Source organism: Quercus robur, chromosome 5 (genome assembly GCF_932294415.1).
Source record: "Quercus robur chromosome 5, dhQueRobu3.1, whole genome shotgun sequence".
Lineage (NCBI taxonomy): Eukaryota > Viridiplantae > Streptophyta > Magnoliopsida > Fagales > Fagaceae > Quercus > Quercus robur.
In genome coordinates, this window is record NC_065538.1 from 63,163,766 (window position 1) to 63,186,272 (window position 22,507).

The 22,507-nt window shown below is 34.2% G+C and overlaps 1 protein-coding gene across 3 annotated transcripts in view; it reads left to right on the top strand.

Annotated features, from left to right (window-relative positions):
- The window catches only part of LOC126726627 (ABC transporter C family member 2-like), a 106,162-nt gene that overhangs the window by 75,141 nt on the left and 8,514 nt on the right, over positions 1-22,507 (top strand). The window contains exons 1-20 of one of the 3 annotated variants that reach the window (XM_050431912.1): positions 62-222; positions 1,165-1,630; positions 3,031-3,209; positions 3,592-3,631; positions 4,229-4,385; positions 4,799-4,913; positions 5,005-5,085; positions 8,563-8,617; positions 8,853-8,909; positions 10,039-10,104; positions 11,376-11,450; positions 13,451-13,558; positions 13,830-13,964; positions 16,197-16,303; positions 16,394-16,487; positions 16,926-17,093; positions 18,069-18,209; positions 19,785-19,985; positions 20,230-20,328; positions 20,809-20,961. The exons of 1 other annotated variant lie outside the window; for it this stretch is intronic. In XM_050431912.1, the coding sequence (XP_050287869.1) occupies positions 1,298-1,630; positions 3,031-3,209; positions 3,592-3,631; positions 4,229-4,385; positions 4,799-4,913; positions 5,005-5,085; positions 8,563-8,617; positions 8,853-8,909; positions 10,039-10,104; positions 11,376-11,450; positions 13,451-13,558; positions 13,830-13,964; positions 16,197-16,303; positions 16,394-16,487; positions 16,926-17,093; positions 18,069-18,209; positions 19,785-19,985; positions 20,230-20,328; positions 20,809-20,961 (2,364 nt within the window). In that variant the 5' untranslated portion in view covers positions 62-222; positions 1,165-1,297. Of the gene's footprint in view, positions 1-61; positions 223-1,164; positions 1,631-3,030; positions 3,210-3,591; positions 3,632-4,228; positions 4,386-4,798; positions 4,914-5,004; positions 5,086-8,562; positions 8,618-8,852; positions 8,910-10,038; positions 10,105-11,375; positions 11,451-13,450; positions 13,559-13,829; positions 13,965-16,196; positions 16,304-16,393; positions 16,488-16,925; positions 17,094-18,068; positions 18,210-19,784; positions 19,986-20,229; positions 20,329-20,808; positions 20,962-22,507 lie in introns of those variants that run through there. One more of the 3 variants, XM_050431913.1, reaches the window with a different exon arrangement.

Below are 22,507 nucleotides of genomic sequence, written 5' to 3' on the forward strand. Positions count from 1 at the left end.
AGTATTACTTTTTACAGTAAATAGAAATGTTTTTGTCGTAAGCCGTGACGCTTCTTTTGTTTTTTTTTTTTGGTTAAACCGACTACCTAGGACCAGCTCCCAGCTGCGAAGAAGTACTACGTCGCTCTCTCTCTCTCTCTGAGATATACGCAGAGCATTTGATTCGCCGAGAATCCAATTCCCATTCCATTTCCATTTCAATCATATCCAGCTGAATAAAAGGTTTGTTTTCTACAATTTCTTGTTCAGGTGTACCTTTTTTTTCTGAAGAACAGTGCTTGAAAGTGCTTTTTTTCTATTTCTATGATTTTTCAAAATTTTTCTTTTTGGTTTTTTGTTCCGTGAAGAAAGTGTTTTGATTGTGGAAAAAAGTGTAAAGTTTTTTTTTTTTTGGTTGTTGGGGTGATTTTGACTTGTTTTGGTCCATATGTCAGAGTTTGAGTGAAAAAAGGCATTTCTTTTGGTAAGTTTTACTAAGAGGTAATCTTATAATGGTTTTGTTTTGTGTTAATATGGTTGTTTTTCTCTTAAATATTTAGTTTTGATAATTGGGTATAGTTTTAATTTTTGTTTGAATCACTGCTTCACATTCTTCCTTCTTCTTTAGTTGACTTTTGGGTTCCTTTGTGACTCTTCATTTTCTTCAGCTCTTGTTTTTATTTTTGGTGTTGAATCCGGTTTATTGCATTTGAACATAGATTTATTTATTTATTTATTTTTTTGGGTCTAGTGTTCCGTTTGGAAACTGAGAAAATGAGCAAGAATAAAGGTGATTGCAAACCGATTGATATTAAAAAAAACCAATTTTGGACACAAGAATGCATAGGCTTTTGTGTTGACTTTTGCTGTATTTCTTACTTTTCAGAAGGCTATTATACTCTGATTTTCTTTGTGTGTAAATTCTGAAATTCAAAATTTTACAGATTCATGTTTGTTTTAAGCTTAACTTTTTTTTCTTGGATTAAAATGTTCAAAACCGTCGAGACTTGTTGATAAGGCTAAGCAAACACGAAAACCTTGGTTAATTATTCCAACTATTGTACAATTTACACATACTAGGCTCACTTGAGTCCAACATGTCTTTTTGTTTTGTTTTGTGTGTGTGTGTGTTATATGATAGCTAGTCTTTCCTATGAGGCTGAATATGGTTTAATTGTATTGCAGGATATAGCTTAGTTTGTTGAAACTTACAAGCATTGGACTCATATCAGTTGTGAAAGACAACTCCATTAGGGGAGGGAGAGTATATGTACTTCTAAGCTTGGAACTTTTCCTGGGGGAGGAGTGACACAAAAAAATGGCTTTCAAGCCACTGGATTGGTATTGTCAGCCAGTGGCAAATGGGGTGTGGGCAAGGACAGTGCAGAATGCATTTGGTGGATATACACCATGTGCTGTTGACTCTCTAGTAATCTGTGTTTCTCATTTGGTTGTTCTGGGTCTTTGCTGCTATCGGATATGGCTGATCAAGAAGGATTTCAAAGCCAAGAGGTTCTGCCTGAGGTCAAAGTTGTATAACTATGTGTTGGCTTTATTGGCTGCTTATTGTACTGCCGAGCCTTTGTTTAGATTAATCATGGGAATTTCAGTCTTCAATTTAGATGGGCAGGCTGGTCTTGCTCCATTTGAGGTAAGCTCATTTTAAGTTGTTTCAGTTTTTTTTCTGATAAGCAAGGTAAAAATATTACTCTCTTAGGGGGGTTCTGTACATGCATGAACTTTTCACTTGTCTCCTTCACCATTTTGTAAACTCCCTTAATGGCTGGGACATGGGATGTTGATAATGATGATTAGTTTTTTTTTTTTTTGGTAAAAATGATTACACGGCAAGTTATAGTTCAGAAGAATGATATTTACTATTTGTACTTCCTACTTCAAATAAAAGTTCTACTAAATTTTCTTAAATTGAGCTGGTCAGAATGCTGTGAATTCTATATATAATTGTTTGAGAAGTTAATTTGTATGAAGGATAAGAAAACAAATTTGTTCTGTTACCATTCTCTGTTGTTGAATGGATGATCTGCAGCACTGTGTTTGTACAGTAATAGGTGAAGATTTACCTATGAGAGAGAGAGAGAGAGAGAGAGAGGAACTGGGTAAGAATCTGTGAATGAACACTAAAGTCTATGGGCCAATGAGCTATAGCTCAACAGGCCCTTCCTCCTCTCAAAATAATGGGTTGGAGGGTGAGGTCATGCGTACAAGACCTGATGGAGAATTATTTTTGGTCATGATCTTAAACTGAAATTACTTCTCATTTTTTAGGAGGTATATTATCATTTTTTTTCCTGTTGAAAGACAAAAGAGATGTATAAAATTGCATTTGACATGATACCTTTGGCTTTGGGACTATTGAAAGAAAATCTTACTTGGTCACCACCTGCTGAATAGAAAAACAGAAAGAAACAGATCATTGGGCTTGAACTCTCAAACGTAATCTTGAACTTGGTGCCCGAGTGCATGATGTGGTTAGTGTGGAAAGAGCGTAACAGCCATACTTTTGAGGAGAGTGTGAGACCTATTGAGCAATTGAAGTCCTTTCTACTCCCTACTATGTTTGATTGGTCTTGAGTATGGAATTTTACCAACTGTACTTCCATTTTTGATTTCCAACTCTCTTAGATCTTCTAATTGATTAGCTTGCATTTTTTCAAGGTGCTTTATGTTCATCGTAAACATAGAGTAATCCTTTTCATTTGCAATAAAATTCTATTACTTATAAAAAGGAAAAAAAAACTAATCTTGGTTTAAACCCATAATTTTAATTTCTTATCCGAAGATTACTAGTTGTCACTCTTCAAAATAAATAAGAAAATTTCAGTTATTTAAATCCACTCTCCCTATGTTTGGAGATATTGGATTTCAGTTTCATTTTTAGTTTAATTTGAGTGTTTTATACGTTGACACTTAAATTTGTTTAAGAAGTCATGAATAATTCAAGCACATGTAAGGTTTGTTAAATTGTTGCAGTATTTATTTATTTTGGTTGTTTTCAATTCAAAGTATCTTAATTTTATCCTCTTTTTGCAGACTGTTTCTCTGCTCATTAAGGCTCTTGCTTGGTGTACAATGCTGGTATTGATTGGTGTAGAAACTAAAGTATACATCTATGATTTTCGATGGTTTGTCAGATTTGGAGTCATTTATGCTTTAGTTGGTGATGCTGTGATGTTCAATCTTGTTCTTTCCATGAAGGGCTTCTATGATAGGTTTGTGTTTTCTGGTTTTTTGAAGTGGATCCCTCATTGGTTAAAGATGATATGATTGTTTTTTTCATCTCTCTCTCTCTCTCTCTCTTTCTTTTGTTTAGAAACAAAAGAAAATATGCACATGTAGCGAATGATATGCTTGTGTTATTTTTATGAGTATCTTTTGTAAACTTCCAGTGTATATGAAGTATCTCCTTTTCTTTGAATAAAAGATATTACTTATAAAAAAGAAGAAGAAGAATATCTTTTGAGCTCTTACTTTTATTTCTTGCTGAAACTCAAACTTCCAATCTTGTTAAAAAAAAGTTTTAAGTTCTGGAGTTGAAATTTTGAACTTTTTGGTGGGACAAGACCTATTAACAGTTGTGTGTTGTCCGTGCAGCTCTGTACTGTATTTGTACATCAGTGAGGTTGTTGTCCAGGTTGGTTGATCTTGATTCTCCTTTTTATCATTTACACAACATTCATGTTTTACTTTTTCAACCCAAATTTTAAATTGCATTGCATATTTGATTTTTTTTCTCAACCTAGTAATTGGCACCCCTAGCTTGTTAATCTGCAAGGTTAGTAATGAAAACTTAATTTGTTCAAATAGATATGTTCATGTGCACACATTGACTTACCCGTAAGATACACGCACACACACAAATTTATAAATATGTTGTAGCTCAAATGACTCTTCCTCCGCCCATAATTTGGATAGAGAGTGAGTTCATGGATTTGAGTCTTTGAAACCCACTGGGTGCATGCCAATAAAGAAACTGTATGTAATATATGCACAAAGATGGCCAAATCAAAGTATGGTCTAAATACAGGACCCAAGGAAGACTGAGAACAATAGCATTCCTTGCGATTTGAACTCTTTAATTAACACTCAGCTACATTGCAAAGCATTACAATAAATTTTGACATATGCTAATTGTTTCTTGTACTTTCTGTGAACTTTGACTCTGGCATTCTCTTCTTTTTGGGATAACATCCACTTATCAAAGTAAGGATTAATGATTATTTTAATGCAGGTTTTGTTTGGAATACTTTTACTTGTATATGGTCCTTGCTTGGATCCCTATCCTGGTTATACCCCAATTGGGTCTGAATCAGTTGATGATACTGCATATGAAGAACTTCCGGGAGGAGAGCAAGTTTGTCCTGAGAGACATGTCAGTGTATTTTCAAGTATGTATATATCAATTTACATGACCTGAATGCCTGTCACTTAGAAAATCTCAAATGACCATACATGTTGACGGCGAAAGGAATCATTAGTGTTGGAATTAAAAAAAATTAAATCATTTGTCAGCTAGTCAAGGTGATTTCACCCATGTTGTACTATCGAACAGGCTAACAGCTATCATCATGCTAAATGCTTTCTTATCTTTGTTTATGATGGCATTAAAAACTTGTTTAAAGTACTTAATTCATAATCTGCTTAAAGAGACATGGGGGGAAGTAATTAGATCTTTCCATTTGTCTTTTCCCCACTGCCATTTTTCTGTTGCATGCTAATTATATCATGGTGTGATCTCTTTAGACCAATTTAAATTACTTTATTAACTCATTTTTGTTTATTGTTTTTTTTTTCCTGGCAGAAATATTTTTTTCCTGGATGAATCCCATAATGAAGCTAGGCTACAAAAGGCCTCTCACAGAGAAAGATGTCTGGAAATTAGACTATTGGGAACGAACTGAAACATTGCACAATAAGTCTGTGCTCATTTTTTTTTTTTTCTTCTTCTTCTTCTTCTTGAATCTTTTTATATTAAGGTTGCATCAAGGCTTTTATTTAACATTGTAGGTTCCAGAAATGTTGGGCTGAGGAATCACAGAAGCCTAAACCTTGGCTTCTAAGAGCCTTAAATTATAGCCTTGGGGGAAGGTAAGTTTTTGATAAACTTGATGATGGCTTTTTTGTTTTATACCTGGTTACATTTGAGGCAAAAGGAACTCAGTTAGATATCATTCCAAATCATTTTTAGGATATCTCCTTTTTATTTTACATTTCTGGCTTTCTAATACAATGGTCACACCAGGGACATTCTTTCACTTTGCATATAAGAGGCTCATGAATTAGACGTAATGAAATGCAAATTAATTACGAAAGCTACAAAGTTTATTCATTAAGTTTCTCTCTGTTTTATTCCTCTCCATTGCATCTTTGTTTGTCATAGATTTTTCAATGCTTCCGCCAGTTTTGTAAGCTTCCTTGCTTTCTTTGCTCTTTCTCCTCTTAAATTAAGTTGCTCTTTCTTAGGTGTGAATTCATCATTCTTCATATGCATGGCCAAACTATTTCAAGCGTCTTCCTCATCTTTTTTTCAATAAGGGCCCATACTTTCAATGAAAGGATGACTTTATTCATTATATTTTCATCATAGTATTCCCATTCCATCTTCATATTCTCACTTTAGCTATACTTATTTTATGAACATCCTGCTTTTTTATTGCCCAAGCTTTGGTATGTAGAGCATAGCTGGTTTTATAACAGCCTTATGGATTTTCCTTTTAACTTACTGGGTATTATATGATCACACAATACTTATGGGTATTTATTCACTTCCTTTAGCCTGGTCAATTTTTATGAAAGTATCTGCCTCGATATCCCCCCCTTTTTTTGTAATAAATTACTAATTCAAGATATCGAAAATGATTACTCTTTTTAAAGCAAATTTAGTTGGTTGGTCTTAACTTAACAAAAAAGCATATAATAAAAAAAATACTAGAGAGATATATGTAGTTTGAATGATTATGGTAATGTTTTTAAAATGATACTAGAGAGATACATCTAGTATGAATGATGATGGTAATGTTTTTTGATTTTTTGTAAATTTGAAAATTCCTTGAAGATGTCTTCCATCACTTTGATTCTTAAGAAGAATGGTGCTGTTAAAATTAAGGATTTTCATCCTATTAGTTTGGTGTGTATCTTTTACAAATGTTAAGCAAAGGTATTGGCTAATTGTTTAAGGAGTGAAATTGATATTCTTGTGTCAAATGTTAAGGAAACTTTTTGTTGAAGGTTGTCGAACATTGGACTCAATTCTTGCTGTGAATGAATGCCTTGATAGCATAATTTGGATTGGTAGTCTTGGGTTTATTTGCAAGCTAGACTTTGAAAAGGCCTATGACCTTGCAAATTGGGACTAGATTTATTTGTTGGGTAGATTTGGTTTTGATGGAAAATAGAGGAAGTAGTTGTGGTTTTATATTTCAACAGTTCAATTATTTATTTCTGTTAACGGTAGTTCCACTGGTATTTTTTGGGTAGTTTGTGAGGGTTGAGACAGGACACCCTTTATTTGCACTTGTATCACACTAGTTATGGAGGTTCTTAGTATGATGTTACAGAAAGCTATTGGTGGTGTATTTTTAGCTGGGTTACACATAGAGGGAGGAAGAAACCTCTCACTTACTATTTGCAATGATACAATTCTATTTTTGTTAGGTGAATTTAGAACAACTTAATTAAATTTGGCACATGCTTTGTTTTAAGGCATTGTCAGGCTTTTAGGTTAATTCGAGTAAAAATGAGTTGGTGCCAATAGGTGATATTGTAGGAGCATTCCTTGGTTGGACTTTGGGTTTATCTTTCAAGGTGTGAATGGCTTGGAGTGCTATTATTGAAAAGATAGAAAAGCGATTGCATGTTGGAGGAGATGTTAAGGCTATGATGTTATTAAAAAGAGATGCTTGGGCTAGTTAGTTTGGAAGAATGACGGTATAAATATTGTGAAATATACATTGTGAGGGTTGGATTCTAAACATGGAAGAAATCAGGTAGAATCATGCCATTGTCTTGGGAGTTAGCAACTTCTTTCTCCTTTCTTCACTTGATCCAATCTCAGGTTCCTAGGGGTGGTGGAAGTGACAGTCTTTGTTGGAACCTCAATGGAAGTGGGAAGTTTGACACTCGGTCTTTTTATCATAAGATTTTAGATTTTACTCCTAATTCCCTTTGGAAGGGCATTTGGAAAGTAAAGGATCCTAAAAGGGAGGCATTTTTTATGTGGACAGCAGCTCATGGCCAAATTCTCACTTTGGATAATTTATGCTCCGTGGTCACCCCTTGGCAAATCGTTGTTGTATGTGCTGTTGTAATGGATCACCTTCTTATTTTTTGTCCGTTAGCTCATTCAATGTGGATGCATATGCTTAAGCTATTTGGGATTGATTGGGTTATGCTAGGTGCGGTTGCAGACTTACTATGTTGTTGGCACCATTGGCTTGGGAAATATAATTCCGATATTTAGAATTTGATACCAGGCTGTTTGATGTGGACTATTTGGATTGAACATAATCGGCGTTCTTTTGAGGATATCGAGAAATCATTGGCCTAGTTGTTAGATTTGTGCCAGCGGACTCTCTTCAATTGGTCTTGGTGTTGGGGTCTTTTGGATTGTTCTACTATTATTGATTTTCTTTTGTCTCTTAGAATAAGTTTTTGATTCCTTTATTTCTTTTTGTTTTCTATGTTGTTCTTTGTTCACTATCGTGAACTCTGTGTATCTTTTCTTCTTTTCTATTAATAATATTACTTTCTTACCAATAAAAAAAGAAAGAAACCTTGTGTACTGCGAAGAGGAGCTTTCTTCTTGTGGTGTGTAACATTAGGGAAGACCATGACTATGGATAATCTAAGGAAAAAGAGGAATGATTATTATGTACTGGTGTTTTACGTGACACTTTCTCCATTGTGTGATGGCTCACAAATGATGGTCTTTGATCTTTTGCTTGTTTGGTGTTGCTTGGATTATGCCTTATTATGTGATGGAGCTGTAGTCATGTTTGAAAGGTCATTGTGGTAAGAGAATTAATGGGAGCATTTGGAATGTGGCTCCCTTATGCTTAGTGTGGCGTTTTCGAGGGAAAGAAGTGCTCGTTTCTTTGAAGGCAAAGAACAAGACTTAGTTAAGTTGGAAGTTCTTATTGAAAACCCTTTATGAATTGACCTCGACTTGTATTTTCACTGCCATGGACTGCTTAGAGTTCTTGGGTTCATTAAGCTTCTGATAGTTTTCTTGTGTGCCTGTGTTTTATTCTCTCTTCCTCTTCTTCTTTTTAAAATTTTTATTATTTATTGATAATAATTTATATATGAATTTGGGGGCTAGAGCTGCTTACCAATCACCTCTCCCAAATGTCTCAAAAGGGGAACTTTGTGCATTGGGTATGATCTTTCTTTTTTGGGCATCTCCTTTGATACCTCCTGTGTAAATAGAGTTGAGCCTCTTTTCTGCACTTTGATATTAAGTTTTGTTACATATAAAAAAATGCCATTTGTCTAAATTGCACACTCCTTCCTCTGTCATTATTATGTACAAGCATATTATTGATATCCTCTTTTTGCAACCTGTAGGTTTTGGTGGGGTGGCTTCTGGAAGGTAACGAGAGTATGCATTTGGAAAAGTGCAGTTACTCCCATTTTTCTCTCTCTCTCTCACACACACACACACACATACATGCATATGTTTTATTATTACTGTATTACCATGGCTGCTGATGTGTCATATTATATGAAGTCTTCAGCATTTGGTTGACCTATTTGTTTTTTTTTTTTTTTTTTTTTAATATTTTTTTATTATAATCTGTAAGTCATATAAATATATATAAAATTTTACATTTTGTTAATGTATTTTCAACTTGTAGATTGGCAACGATCTTTCCCAATTTGTCGGGCCACTCATCTTAAATAACCTCCTACAGGTTCGTTGGTTTTTATCAATGCTTTACTGGGTAAATCGCTTAGTTTTTTGGGTTTCTATGTGACATCTAACTCTAAGATGCACCTCGTTGCAATTTACAAGTTTGATGTGTGCATGTATTTGTCATATGCATAAATGTAGATGGTTAATTGAATTGGTAATAGTACTCATCAATTTTTGGTGATGTGAATCATGTTTATGAGTTCAAGTTATTGTGGTCAGGACTCATGATTTTCTGATCGTGTGGATCCTTAAATTCTTACGTGCCCCTTTGATAAATGAGATCTAAATGTTCAAACATATCATGTCTTGAGCAATTTACCAAACAATTGGCTGGCCTACCAACTTGTTGTCTTGAAAGGTCTTCTATTTGAATATGGAACTATTTATTAATATATATAAAAACTAAACTATGTATCTGTACATATTTGAGCTTTATATGTGCTTACTGCTGCTTGAAGCTCTTACGATCTTTTGAATGCTGAAATGAAGGCTTGATCTTGTCTCAAAAGGAATGAAGCATTAAGTTTAGATGAGTGACTAATAAGGGCCGAAATGGAATTGGTAATTTCAATTTTTAAAGACCACTCTCACTGTGCAGATGAAAAATGCAAACAATGGTTATATTATTGTTAATGTTTTATTAGACAAGGATGAACAGGTTTGCCATGCATGACTGTAACAATGCAGATATTATGATTGCGAGGATTCTGAGGGATCTTTGCCAGATCTTAAATAATTTTTCTTTAAAAATATGTTGGATTGGATGTCAGTTGTGGGAAAATACTGTGTGTGCTGTTTATGATTTGATAGATCATCGTAATTTGGGCTTGATTATTTTTTCCCCATCGTATGTATACTTGGGTGACTCTTTTTTGGTCTTAATAAAATTCATTATTTATAAAAAAATGCAGATATTATGATTGCTGTTAATTAATTTATATTGTTAGTGATTTGGGTTAGTTAGAAGACACTACTTCATGGTGGGATGTTTATGTCCTTAGAGTACTGTAACAGTGTCAAATCAATTCTTTATATATTTAAACTTGGTAAAAAAGTAGCATTATGACAGCCTTGTCAAATGCTCCTTCAAAGTATACAACTTGATTTATTTGATGAATTATCTGCAGTCAATGCAACGGGGGGATCCAGCATGGATTGGGTACATCTATGCCTTCTCAATATTTGTTGGAGTGGTATGACACGAGTCCTCTCTTTTTGTTTCTTCATTATCTATGTATGTGAAGATATTGATTACCTTTAACTTTCATGTATGCTTATCATAGTATTGCTGCTTTAATCACATATGCATGGTGCAGATCCCAGGCCTCGTGAATTGATGAGAGCCACTTCGTTGATTTAGTTTCTAGCTTTCTGTTTCTTTTCTGACTCTTGCAGGGCCACATTGACAATTGATCAAGAACTAAAAAAAATTATTATAATGCAGTTTGATAATGCATTAAGAATTTGTTGGGCTAAATCAAACTTTTTTGTTCTGAACTGTGTTCATTCGTCATTAAATTCAGTTAAAAGAACTTAAATGCTATACATTTAAACATGTAGATGTTATAGTTATTGAATTTGGTTCTACACATATCTCTGGATGTTACCGCCTTTTAGATTTCTATTTTGTGTGTTTGAAATTTCTCTGTTGTTGATGAATTTCATTTACAGAAAATTTTCATGTAATTTTCAGTGCCTCTGCAAAATGGCAAAGCTGAAAATCTCTCTCCTAAGCTATTCTCTCATCTCATGATCTCTCTAAATCCATTTGACTTGGTTTTTCTAAAATTCGGACCCTAGATGTAGAAATATAAGAAGGCAGGCCTCCTTCCTCATCAAAAGAAATGATATTATCGAGGATATAACTTTCTTCATAGTGGGTCTGTTCCATGCCTCATTCCATAGGGAACCTCAAAGTGGCTCTATTTCATTATATTCCATCCATGTCCCATCCACCCATCAGAGCCATCGTTAGCCATTGGTCATTAAAAATGTCAGCAACATACCCTTTTTGTGATTTCTTTCTATCAAAGGATCATACAAATGGTTTGATTCCTGAAGTAAGGCGTTCTTGTATAGACTTTTGGATATTTTGTAGGTTTTGTAATACATTTCATCTTTGGATTTCTAAGGAGAAAGATCATGGCATGTCCTGCTGTTTTATTCTTACTGTAAGAATCATAAAATAATTATGCAGGTGCCGTGGAAAAAGTATCTATGTGGCTTCATTAATGTTCCTATGCTCTTTCCCTGTCATTTTAACAGCTTTTTCTAAACATTTGTTGTCTCAGTAATTTCATCTTATAGTTAACATGTCTTACAATTATCTACCACCTGCTTTTAATAAGAAGTATACTATTGGCATAAACTCTTTCCATAAAAGCTTTGTAATATAAGCTGAAAATTTGGAATAATTGACTTATCAAGAAGCACATAGAATTTCTGACACTGTAATTTTCTCCAGGTTTTTGGTGTGTTATGCGAAGCCCAGTATTTTCAGAATGTAATGCGTGTTGGTTACCGGCTGAGGTCAACCTTGGTAATTTTTTTTGTTTAAATGGTTTTTTTTTTCCTTGATCCTCATGACATGATTTTGGTGTTTATTTATGTATTTCCCAATAAGCTTTGCCTCTTTTGCAATATCTTACAGGTTTATTTTATTGGGGGGGAGGGGGGGAAGTAAGTGGTTGGTTTTGTTTCAAAATAATTTGGATTTGCGACAAGGCTCAGCTCACGCTCTAGGGGTCTCACTAAGCCCTATAGCCGAGAAAGACACAATAAATAAGTCTCTTATGTCATTGAGTAAGAGATTTGGAATTCGTAGCTCGTCTGCACTAAAAACCAATAGGTGTCCTGGCCTAATGATAAAGACCAATTATCTTGGAGCAGACACCATAGGTTAAAATTCTATCTTTTTATAAAAAGAAAGGACTTGAACTTAAAAATAACTAAAAGCTTGGTATAATTAAATATTTTTTAATTACTGCCAGTTTTGGTGCTATTCAGATTTTTGTTTGCTAGCTTATCTTCTTACCTCAAACTATTATCCATGAAGTTTTCAAATTAGTTCTCTGGTTTCATATTGGATTTGTCACTATTTGAGCTTGCAGCAAGTCCTTTGATGAAAACATGCTCATTCTTTGTTAGGCAAAACTAAGGTATAGTTCTTTGCTATTGTACCTTGGGTTCCCTAAATGAAATTAACCACATGGTTGTATTGACCAATGCAGCAAAACAGTGTTTTATTTTCAAATGGCAATTAAATGCAACCATGTGGTGAATTAGGCAATGCAACCATGTGGTCAATACAATCACATGGTTGAATTTAATTAGGAAACCTAAGGTACCATACCTAGAGAATTCTACTTTAGTTTTACCACTCATTGTATCAGAGTTTCTTGTAAGCTTCACCTATTGGTGTCAAACAGGCTGGCCTTTTTAATTTCTTTAGTGGAAACTGTAGTAGTTCATGGATCTGTTCTTGCACTTAGTGATGTCTAAAATTTGGAACTAAAATTATTTATTTATTTATTTTACCCAGGTTGTAATTTGTATGTTTGTATATTTATTGAGTGAGAAGGGGAATGATCTTCTTAACAACAAAAAATTTAGTACATTGGGAAGGTTTTGGGTTTTGTACATTAGATACTTGAACCCTATCTGATTAACAATTCAAAAAATTATATTGAATTTTCAGTATTTTTTTAGTGGTTTGAACATAATGAATTATTATGACAATTGAGTAGTTATGGTGCTTGTTGATTTTGGATTATACTATTAATATTGTTTAATTTAGTACAAAGTGCTGATTAATGCTTAAATTTAGTTAAATAGTTTTTCAGATGTTCATAATTAGGTTAATCTGACCCAACTCATCGTAAGATAAATGGGTTAGTTTGGGTTTTCCAAATGTAAACAGGATGTAATTCTTTAAATTTAATACATTTTGGTACGGGTTTGGTATGTAAAATATTGAAGGGGTTGGGATTGGAAATGCTTTCTCCTTCCCGATCCCAACCCATTGCAATTCGTAATATTGGGTCCGTTTGGATTGAGCTTATTTTTGCTGAAATTGAAAATTGAAACTGAAAACACTGTAGCGAAATAATTTTTAAATGTGTGAATAGTGCCGTGAGACCCATTTTTAATGAAAAAGTAGCTGAAAAGTGGAATTTGTGGGACCCGTGAACAGTGCACCTGTGCACTGTTCACAGTTGACTTGGTCAAATAGTGCGGCTGGAACAAAAAAAAAAAGAAAAAGAAAAAAAGAACGAAACGTGATTTTCCAAACGCAGATGTGCAAAATGCCGAATTCAAACGGGTACATTAGGTAGTTGAAGGTTTCCCTGTTTCTCTTTTACTGTTTGGGTTGTGTGGTCATATTTTACTGGATCACATGCACGGGGGTCAGTGATGTTATAAGATCCCAGTTCTACTAACACTAGGCAAAGTTGAACTCGCTTTCTTATTAAGTTTCATGCCAGTGCTGAAGGTATTGATGGTATGCATATATTTATATATGGTTCTTAATTTATGCAGGTTGCCGCTGTATTTCGTAAATCGTTAAGGCTAACTCATGAAGCTCGCAAGAAGTTTGCATCTGGGAAAATAACCAACTTGATGACAACTGATGCAGAATCACTTCAGGTTTGCTTTCTTTACCATTTGGTATACACGATATTGTACAAGTTACCATGCACTGTTGTTGCCCCTCTGTGTTTTTTAATGAAATATTTACTTATCAAAAATTAAGAGTTACCATGCACTGTGGTTTTAGGTGGATAAATTGATGAAACTTTGAATACTGTACATTTAGGGATACTACCAGACTGATTATTTAAAGCCTTGTTAGGGTCTTCTCTCTTTTTGAAACTAAATTGTTTGATTTGATGACTAATTTGTTGCTTTCCTTGTACAGCAAATATGCCAATCGCTTCACACTTTGTGGTCTGCTCCATTTCGTATTGTTATCTCTATGGTTCTTCTTTACCGGCAATTGGGTGTTGCTTCGCTTCTTGGTGCATTATTGCTAGTTCTTTTGTTCCCCGTACAGGTTCAAGAGTTACCTTTGCATACTTTCATTGAAAGAACAATATCAGTATCATGTCTCACACATTTTATTTTTTTGTTTGGTTTGTCTTTGACTTTATCTAGTCCTATGGTGTTCTGTTAAATTTTCTTCTGTTTCATTCTTTCTCCAGATATTGGAATATAACATAATGGCTTAATCACCCATAAGCTGGGCAAAATTGAGCATGATATTGGAAGTGGAATATTTTGAATTTTGTTATAGTCAGCACTAACACTGTTATATAAAAGGAGTAGGCATTTATAAGAAATGGAGAACATTTGTCATGCTGAGATAAAAAAAAGTCAAGATATATGTTCTCTAGTTTTCCTGTAGTGAATTAATATGTTGTAAAGGGTGAGTGAAAAGGAAATGAAAATTCAAAGCAAATGGCTGCGGGAGAGTGAAAAAAATTACAGATAGTGGTGTCCTATTAATTGAGAATGTTGCCCAATTGCAAAAACCTAAATTGTGCAGCTGATCGCAAATAATTGGAATTGAAATTTGTTGGCATTGAATGTTGAATCTATCTTTGGGATTTCAGTTTTCACTTCCAATTTATCTTTTTAAACTCTGGTTTAGTTGTTGAGAACTAGAAAAAAATAGGATAACATGCAAATTGTGTATGTTGGAATTTTCACTTCCAATTAATCTTTTTAAACTCTGTAAATAATATCTTGTGAAACTTTCAAATTGTGTATGTTGGAATTTTACTATTCTCATATGGAAAAATTGGTTTTAAAATTGAAATGCTTCATATGATTTAGCAAAACATTCATTTAGCCTTAAGAGCGATGGCAAGAAGATTCATGTTCATCAGCTTACTTGCATGTTGGAGAACATGCGGTGGTCTATCAATGCTTTAATTAAAATGGTGCAGAGGCATAACTCATGCAATGAAAATAATGATGAGCCTCTAAATCAACAGCTCCAAGCTGATAGTTGATAAGGAAGCCTTAGTTGCAAATGTCATGCAATTCTGCAGTGGTTTTGTTCATTTGGGGGTTGAATTTAATGTGAATGGTGCATGATTGGGTTGGAGTCCATATCGTTATTTCGAGAACTACTGTATTCTGCATTGGTGCGAGTTTTTTTTTTTTTGGGGGGGGGGGGGGGGGGAAGAAGAATTGTTTAGAACAGATTTGAGGTAGATTTTATCATAGAGCTATCCCTTTTTGGATTTGTGAGGATTCCCTTTGAAAAGCATTTGGAATGCTAAATTCTCAACAAGAGTTGAATTTTTTTATTTGGGTTGCTTCCTGGGGGAAGATTTTAACTATGGATAACTTGAGGAAGAGATGTTATTTTGGTGAGTTGGGGTTGTATGTGCAAGGGGGGATGGGGAGACCGTTTATCATTTGCTTCTTCATTGTCCTTTTGCCCAAGAGCTATGGGATATGGCCTTTGCCCTTTTTGGGGTTCAATGGATGATGGCTAGAGTGGTTGTAGACTTACTAGCTTGTTGGCATGGTCACTTTGGGCGACATTGGAATGGTGAGATCTAGAAGGCCATCCCTCATTGCTTGATGTGGTGCCTTTGGTGGGAAGGAAATTGTAGAAACTTTGAGGGGGTGTGAATGGATAGTTTTAGACCTGAAATTGCAGTTTCTTAGAACCCTATTTGAATGGATGACAGCATCGGGGAGTTTTTCTTTTTCAATTTTTTTAGATTTTAGTGATCAAGGTAATTTTGGCTCTTAGTTGTGATGTAGTCCTAGTATATGCAGTGTGTACTTGATGAGACAGTCTCATGAGACCACCCTCTTATAGATTGTGGGACCCACACATGTGAGAGGGTGGCCTCATGAGACCTTCTTATACGATACTTTTTTGTGTACTTGGTGCTTTCTTTCATCAAATAAAGCTTATAAGAAATAAAAAGAAAAATTGAAAACGAATTAACTCACATATTTGCTGCATTTTGACTTCTATGCTATTCTGTCATAATATATGTGAAAACTTTCACTTAAAGACACCATAAATCATGTTAGCCTCATCCATAACTGTTTCATTTGGGATCAAGAAATATGGTCGGTTGGTAATCTGAAGCGTGTGAGTCTGGCTGAGCAGTCATAGAATCTAATGGGTTTATGCTTCTTTTTGTCATTTGGTTTGATGATATTTTAGCTCTATTTTGTTTTACATTTGTGCATCTTACATTAACTCTTTCTTAAAATAGATTGTCCATAATTTGTGTAAATTATTTTGTGGGAACAGACATTGGTGATAAGCAGAATGCAGAAATTGTCTAAGGAGGGGTTGCAACGTCAAGACAAGAGAATTGGTCTGATGAACGAAATTTTGGCTGCCATGGACACTGTGAAGTATGTTTCATTTTGAGTGCAGCTATTCATGTTTTTTTATGTGATATTAGACATTTAATGTTCTTATTGTCTATGCTGAAAATGGCTCAGGTGTTATGCATGGGAAGATAGTTTCCAATCAAAAGTACAAAGTGTTCGGACTGAAGAATTATCTTGGTTTCGTAAAGCATCACTACTAGCAGCGGTATGGCATTAGAAGAATGCAAAAAATATAAATTTGCGGTTATTTTTATTTTGCTCCTGGTTTTTTTTTTTTTTTTTTTTTTTTTTCATATTTTAACTGTTGTTGCACTCGCTGAGTTACACATTGCAGTACACACTCCATTAATTTCACAATTATAACTGAAATCGTGTTTTCAAAACATGATTTAAGCTGTCTCTCATATAATGTGTAACTATCATCACTCTTTTTCAAATACATTTTGTATATTGTAGTTCATTGTTTTTTATTTTTTTCACAAATAAAATTACTATGCCCATTGGTAATTATATTTTTGTAGTCCTACTTGGGCATATGATTTGCAAGTTGGATTTGGGCCTTTCTATGAATGTAGATGGTATGCATGGGGACCACTTCAGTGCTATCTCTTTCATGTTCTTAACCTTTTCCCTTGTTTTGCAGTGCAATGGATTTATACTAAATAGTATCCCAGTTGTGGTGACCGTGGTTTCATTTGGATTGTTCACTTTTCTTGGGGGAGATCTAACACCTGCAAGAGCTTTTACTGCCATTTCTCTATTTGCTGTGCTTCGCTTTCCACTATTCATGCTTCCTAATATAATAACTCAGGTTCTGTCTTCTTCACCTTGGTCATATCTCATATACTGCTGAAATATTTTATATGCCATTTTTGCATGTAGGGAGGACAGATAATCATTTTCTGCTTACACTAATCACTTATTTTCTGCTCCATGTTAATTAATCTGAGTAGTGTTGTGTATGGCTAGGTACATTCAACTGGCAGATCCTTAAAAAGATATTTAGTCATAACTTTTTAATACATACATTTTTAACTTGCATTTCTCAGTTGTACTTATAATGCAAATTTAAACAAATTCTGGTACTAATTGGTTATTAGAATATGAAATCTCTCTCCATCTTGAGTGTTAAGTTAGCTTCATTGGATATTGTCGAAAATTTAAATTCTTTTCTGGAATTTGGGGCTTGGTTTGTTGGAGTGGTTAATTTGAGTGGATCAATTTCTTCCTAAAGCCATTATAAGTGCAAGTGCATTTTATAATCAACTTATAGTGTACTCATTTACATCCTAACCATTTTTTTAAGCAGTGAGATATTCTCATAACATTCTCACTATTGTTTTAAGTAATCATGTGTACTCAAAATTTAGTCTCTTTATTGTGAATAAATGAGGGCATTGTAGTCATATCTCATATAATGTCTTTCAGTCATCTAAACAAGGAAGCTTGTGGGAAAAGAAAGTTTGCCAAACTATTTGTATATTTTCAACATATGTTAATTATAAGGATATGGTGGATGGGACTTCAAATATTGTAGCTTAACTTTGTCCTTTCTAATGGAATGCTATTTAATATTGTAGCCTAACATTCCTTGTGTGTACCATATTGGCTTTGAGTTCTAGCTAAAAAGGCACCTCTATTAACTTAAGAATGGTATAGAGGGAGTGGGGTAGATTAAGATCCACTGAGTACTTAAATGGTTCTCTTTTGTGCTTCTATGCTGCCTTAGTTTGACATGTAATTTATGAAAAATATTTTGTCTTATAATGCTGCCTTACTTTGGCAGGTGGTTAATGCAAATGTATCCTTAAAGCGTCTAGAAGAGCTACTCTCAGCTGAAGAGAGAATTCTTCTACCAAACCCACCTCTAGATCCAGGCTTTCCAGCCATCTCAATCAAGAATGGAAGCTTTTCATGGGATGCAAAGGTCATTATATTTAATGCTATAGCCTTTTAGTGTGTGTGTGTGATATATAAGTATATATATAGATTTTTAGAAATGAACATGTGCATATATATAATTATTTAATAATTTATCTCATAAAGAAGGGAAACCTCATGTACGCGATTTATACACACTCAGCGCCACTAAAGAATTACAATATATAAAAATTACATTCAAAAGGAAACAAAGTTTTTAGTCTTCAACAGATTGTATGTCACCAGTGCCAATAATATGAGACCACTTAAGCAATGATCTCAAGAGGTCGCTGCCAAAGTTTTTATTATCTATATGCCAATATATACATATATATATATATATATATCTGTTTATTTTGTAAATATAAATACTCCTTGTAAAATAAATATGAGAACTACATAATTCATGCCATCTCATTACCAACATGAACAATAACCAAATCATTGCATATATCCTGGTAGAAACAAAGTCTTTATCCAGAATGGTTGGAATAGAACAAAATGCCCGGAACACCTCGGTATGGCCTGGTATTTGAGTTGATTCGAAATAAAGGGTTGCTATGTACTGGTTTATGCTCCTGTATTGTAACTACCAGCCAGTATTGAACATAATTCAAAACATGGATCTCCACTGCATTGATAGGAGGGTCTATCAATTTATATAATAATGGACTTTATAACAAGCTTGTATGAGAGAGAGAGAGAGAGAGAGAGAGAGAGAGAGAGAGAGAGAGAGAACATCTACCAAAGGTAAAAGTTTATATGATTGGAAAAAAAATCTATTTCTAAATTAATGAGGAAAGTTGATCCACCATTCTCTCCTAGGCATTACCCAATGAAAATATATCTACAACTCATGGGCAGCTATGCATTGCATAAACAATTGATCCTCAGTTTCACCAGTACTTTTACACACACAACACCTATCTGCCAAAATTGACCCCTCCTAAAAAGTTTATTGTGTGTTTAAATTTTCCCCTATGCTTTTGTCCGCACAAATTTCCACTGTCAAATTTTCCTGTGTATATTATGATGATATGCGTATTACTAATTTAGGATTAAGGTTTGCCTTTTGCTGATAATTGATGATTGCTTTCATTTTGAGTAACCTGTAATTCATGCTACTATGGTGACTGCATCTAAGAAAAACCGGCATTCAGATGATTCAGAAAAACTGCTAGGATTACACTATTGGGATTACACTTTTTTCAATGAATTTATTTATTTATGGGTTGGATTCAAGTTACATCTAATATATGAAGATGATGTAATCCAACTGTGGATTTATTAAAATTCACATTCACTAAAAAAATATTAAGTGACGTAACATTACTTAAAGATTTATCAAAGATGAGTTTATGGATTTAATAGTAAATAAAGTTCGATTGGCACAAAATTTTGCATGCGTGTTAAGAACATAGAGAATATGTAATCTAATGGTGGCATTTTCAAAATGTTAACCCAATAAAAAGTTATTAGATGGTATAACATTGTTTAAGTAGGACCCAACTCTTTATTTACGTATAAAAAAAAAAAAAATTCTAGAAACTAGCAGTCCTTGAAGTTTATTTTTTCTTACCAGGCGGAGAGCCCTACATTGTCAGATGTCAATTTGGATATACCCGTTGGTAGCTTAGTTGCAATTGTTGGCAGTACTGGAGAAGGGAAGACATCACTTATTTCTGCAATGCTTGGGGAGCTTCCTGCAATCTCAAATGCTAGAGTTGTTGTGAGAGGAACAGTTGCGTATGTCCCACAAGTTTCATGGATTTTCAACGCAACAGTAAGTTTCATAAATATTACATTGGTACCAATGAGTGTAATATAAATATATGTGTTATTGTAAAATACAATTGGTTTCATGTCAATCATACAAACCTTGCTGTTGGAATCATGGAGATATTAGTGATAATTCTGTTGTTGCATAAACTAATATGGCTAGGGTGGTTTGATGGATCAATTTAGCTCTTGTGGTCAATTCTTGTTATCATGTGAATTTGCTGACCTTCATAATTTAATCTTTGTAGGTACGCGATAATATTTTATTTGGATCTGCTTTTCAATCAGCAAGATATGAGAAGGCAATTGATGTGACTGCATTGCGGCATGACCTTGACCTACTACCTGTAAGTGTTTTCACATTGTCGTATAATGTCGCTGATTTTCAAGGATGTTTGACATACTGTCACATGCTTAGAAGCACAAACATGGAAATGACAGGGTATACAACATGACAATTCTTGAATCATTAGGTTGTGATGCTGTGGGGATATGGAAATTAATCAGTTAATTAATTAATATATTTGGGTATATTTTATTTTACAAACTTAACTAATATAGTTGGGCATATTTTATTATTTATAGGGATATTTTATGTTTGTTTTAAGCTTTTATAATAAATAATAACTATTAAAGTTTTTGAAAACATATTGAAAGTGAAAGTAATTTTTTTTCCTCTGTACTCACTAATGACACACAAGCAAGAGTGTCCCTAGCATGTTTGACATGGATGTGCCAGGGATTTTGGAGTGTCGGTGCTTCTTAGGCCACATGTTATTCAACTGTTGTGGACTAAATTTAACGTGCTTTACATGCTTAATAATTAGGGAGGTGATCTTACAGAGATTGGTGAGAGAGGTGTCAACATTAGTGGTGGGCAAAAGCAAAGAGTTTCCATGGCCAGGGCTGTGTACTCTGATTCTGACGTGTACGTCTTTGATGACCCTTTAAGTGCACTGGATGCTCACGTGGCTCGACAGGTAACATATCCATGTTAGAGAGTATTAATTCACACTAAAATTTATGTTCCTTGTTTAATTCTACATTCTATTTTGAGCTATATGTATTAACATGATATAATCTATGGTCATGTTAAAATCTAGTGGTGCCATATAATGTTTTCTAACATAGTTTATGTTTGGCTTGTGGTAAGGAGGATTATAGATTAGATTCCTAAAATCTTATTATATTGTAGGATGGATTGGAATGCTATGAGATTATATGAAGTAGAAGAGTTAATATTCACACTCACAAGTGCACAAACAAAGACAACATTTGTATTTATGTTCCCCCCTCCTTTTTGAAAAAAAATATTTATAACTCATGAGAAAGTCAGTAAAAACTTATCAGAGAACTATTTTACAAGTAAAGTTATTCGTTTCTTATTTAATTATGTCTATGTCACCTATCAAAAAAAAAAAAAAAAAAATTATGTCTATGCCTATGCATGCGCTAAAAATTGAGAACTTTTGACCAAACAATGTTGGGTAAACGGTTGTCGCATCATGGTGAGGGTTTTTTTTGGGTGAGGGAGGGGGGGGGGTCATAGTTGGGTTGCATACAAGCCCACCACTCAAACTGACCCTGTCGCATGGAGATCACCTCCCCCATGTGCTGATCGAGGGGCCGGAAAAAACTGCCTGTAAACCACTTTTGTTTGGGAGGTGGAGTCTCAGGTTGGGCCTATTAGTTTGGGCTGCCTTTTTTGAAGGGGGAAAAAAAACAATTTCGACTGGACACTTGTTAGGCATGGTCTTGGGCCCATTTTAAAATAAAAAGCAAGTATTTTGGGCCATCAACTTCGACTGTGTTGGTATCTAGTGTCAGATTTTTTTGTTAACAACCGATTGCAAGCCTAAACAAAGGAGGAGGGTTGAAGTAGGTTGATGGCCAATGAAAAATTTGTTACTTTTCACGAATGGATCCTAAATACATGTGACAGCCTTGATTAATCTGTTGAGGATCCATAGTCAACCCCATAGTTTTGGGACCAAGGCTTTGTTGTTATTGTTGTTGTTTAGGCCATCCTTTTTATTTCAACTATGGTCCCTTAAAGTTAGATTTTTCTTTAAGTTTGCCTTTTGGGTTTTTTGGGCTTAGTATGGAAAATCACGAAATGGAAGTAAACAATATGCCATCTGGCAGGCTGACTTCTAGAACTTTTGTTTTCATTAGCCATAAGCCATTATTGAGATTGAAATATATATATATATATATATATGCAGAGTCACTTGTGCATCAGAAAGTGTGTTTATCATTACTTGCTTCAATGTTGTGTTTAAAGATTTATAAATTTTGTTTTTTTGTTTTTTGCTTTTTGTTTTTTGTTTTTGTTTTTGTTTTTTGTTTTTTGTTTTTTGTTTTTTGGGTATTTTTGGGGTTCTTTGGGTCATGCCTGAGAAGATAGATGATATGTAATTTTGTTGGAAGGGTGGCATAGGAGTAGATTCATTTATAATGCAGCCCCTTTGTGCCTTATATGAATAATTTGGAGAAAGAAACAGTGTTTGCAGTGTTGCTGACCTG